Here is a 2,901-nt window from a genome sequence, read left to right as displayed (position 1 = left end):
GGAGCTGAGAGGGAAGAGTTGTTTTCACAGGGGACGAGGCATGTAATGATCGTACAGATGAACAATTCAAGAACTTTGAGTAAGAGGAACACCAACAAAGACTTTCTCCGTTAGCTGCTGCTGGAATTGGGTGCATAAGCCAATTCTCCCTTGACTACATGCATCTAGCTTGTCTTGGTGTTGGCAAAAGAATTCTTATTTTCTTAAAGCAAGGACCACCTAAATGTCGACTGTCTGTCAGGCAGAGGAAAGAAATTTCTGATAATTTGGAAATTCTTAGCGGAAAGATGCCTGGGGAATTTGCTAGACAGCCAAGATCCGTCTCAGAGCTTGACAGATGGAAGGCTACAGAGTTCCGCCAGTTCCTTTTGTATACAGGCCCCATTGTGCTTCAGAATGTTGTATCAAAGGAACTATACACCCATTTTCTGATGCTAACAGTTGCTCTTTCCATTATGTTGGACTCGGACGAAAGAAAGAGAAATGCCTATCTAAACTATGCCCAAAAACTGCTTGATACCTTTGTTGACAATGATCAGCATTTGTATGGACCAACATTTGTTGTATATAATGTGCACAGTTTGAGACATCTACATCAGGATGTGGTACAATTTAATTGTTCCTTAAATTATGTATCTGCATTCCCATTTGAAAACTTTTTACAGTCCTTGAAGAAACTAGTGCGGAACAGTCATAACCCTATAGCTCAAGTAGTAAAGAGAATGAAGGAGAAGGAAAGAGTTCAGAGCAACTGTGAAGCATCTGGTTCACGGATGTATATTTTGTCAAGACAAAAAGACTGTTGTTTCCTGTTGGATAATGAGGACTTTGCATTTGTGAAGGAGAAAAGAGCAGACAGAAGTCTTCTATGTGATGTTGTACGACAGACTCAGACTTGTAACTTCTTCACTGAACCATGTGAGTCAAAACTGCTTAATATTGTATATGTTAATAGTCTGGAGGTGCATGCAAGGGAGAAATTCCTCTCTGTAAAAGAGTTGCACAGAAAAGTAGTGTGTCTCCCATATGGTGCTGGTTATGTCCTTTTCCCTCTTCTTCATGGCATAGAACATAATTCTGTTCCACGAAGAAGTTGCAACTTTGATTCACACAGGATGCTTCTGTCTGCTCTTTTCTCATGGTTAAGTTTAAATTTTAAAGTTTGTGAGGAATTGCATGTAGTGAATACCATCTAACTACAAATGTATAAATAAAGCAGAATGTTTATTATTGAATTATGTGTTTTTATTGAGTATAATCATTATAAGCGAACAAAAGTGTATTAATCAGCACCACAATCTGAATTAAGACTCAAAATTAAAATGTGTATGTCTGTTTCAGGTGATGTGGACACGCGCTGTTTGGATAGAGCAGGAGGGGGAGGTTGAGGGAGTCTTGCCCTCAAACTGGGTGGATGCCCAAAGAAAGTATGTGTGGTGGCCGAATGATCCAAAGCAGGCCACAAAACTATACAAAGAGAGGGCCAACCCTAATAAAGATACTTGGGTTACCTTCAAGCTCATTAAAGTTAAACTTACATCAGGTATAGCTTTCTTTGAAAATAAGAGCAAATTCCTGTTAATTATTATAAATTCCGATTGAATATTTAAAGTAACTGTCTATGTACATGTATTAGTGCAACAATACCTTTTTCATATTTGATCATATGTAATGTAAATATAATTATTTGTAGACAAGAAATCAGAGTGTGATCACTTTGATTTAACCACCTCTGTTACGGATGCTGAAGACGAGGATGAGACACCCAATCCAAAACGCAAAAGTAAGAAGCGGGTGTTCTCCGATTACGTTGATGGTATGTTAAAGTAACAATCTCAATAGCTATATTTTTAAACAGTTCTTAATATCAACTGATGCGTCATTTAGCTTGTACCTTGTTATTTATTTTTTTACAACTCTTTAAAATAAGTCATTTTGAAAGGTGTTCTGTATGAAAATGTTAAAAATCTTATCAGATTTGTTGATAATGGAAATTTTGGTTAGCTTATTCTATGTTAAACTAATTTTCAGTATTATATTGAAATATGATTTTTCTATTATATTACAGACTTTGATTCTGATGCTGCTACTCCAAGTAAGTCAATTTCTCTCCCTCCAAAGTTCACAAAATAAAGGAAATAAATGTATTGCAAAAAGTTACAGATCAAGTTGATTAAATAATTTAATTTAATATGAAATATTTTACTGCCATATTTTTTTCTGTTTAGAAAAGAAGAAGCCACCGAAGCTGCCAGTGCCACCCCCAAAACTGAGATTCTCTCCTAGGAAGAGTGTCTCCCAGAGCTCACTCAGCTGTTCAAGTACGCTTAAAGGTAGGTTATTGGAATTAAAGTTAAAATGTTTTCTTAATGTCCTTAGAAGATAACCATCATCAATCATATTTAAAGACAAGTTAACACCATTTTTTTATGTTGTTGAAGCCCAACCATCAAAGGTGAGAACCTCCCCAAGGAAAAAAACTGTAACGCGTGTGAAGGCAATAAACGATATTAATTTTGGAACATAAACATACAGTATATAGCTGGTCTTGGTACTTTAAAGAAAAAAATACACACCAGTATTCCATTTCTCCCTAAACATTTTAAGCTTCGAAGTCTTTAACTAACGTGATACCGGAGTCAACAAGCATACTTTTAGAATTTGATTAAAAGGGAATATAATATGGAATCGCGTATCTAAAGAATTTAATAACGGTATGATTATATTCGTGTACTGCGACAGGGCTGTGTAAGGCTGTTTCGCCTCCCTGTTTATGCGAGTTGTCTTGTAGCATACTGGTCTAGGTGCGTGACTAACAACGCACAGGTTGTGTGTTCAAATCCAGCTGGTGCTGGACTCTTCTTTTAACAAACATTTCTTCGAAAAAATAGAATAGCGATA

The 2,901-nt window shown here is 36.3% G+C and overlaps 1 protein-coding gene across 1 annotated transcript; it reads left to right on the top strand.

The window, feature by feature from the left end:
- The first annotated feature begins 542 nt into the window (after positions 1–542).
- LOC148658470 (uncharacterized) lies at positions 543–2,414 on the top strand. The gene is made up of 5 exons (XM_088641948.1): positions 543–918; positions 1,342–1,543; positions 1,694–1,816; positions 2,069–2,095; positions 2,229–2,414. Exons 1-5 carry the CDS (start codon positions 874–876, stop codon positions 2,384–2,386), a joined length of 555 nt encoding a protein of 184 aa, XP_088498074.1. The 5' UTR covers positions 543–873; the 3' UTR covers positions 2,387–2,414.
- Positions 2,415–2,901: the final 487 nt, after the last annotated feature.

This window comes from Lepisosteus platostomus, chromosome 7, assembly GCF_059453375.1.
Source record: "Lepisosteus platostomus isolate fLepPlt1 chromosome 7, fLepPlt1.hap1, whole genome shotgun sequence".
NCBI classification, from domain to species: domain Eukaryota; kingdom Metazoa; phylum Chordata; class Actinopteri; order Semionotiformes; family Lepisosteidae; genus Lepisosteus; species Lepisosteus platostomus.
Note: the sequence above shows the minus strand (reverse complement) of the source record. Positions and strands in the feature narration are given on the sequence as shown.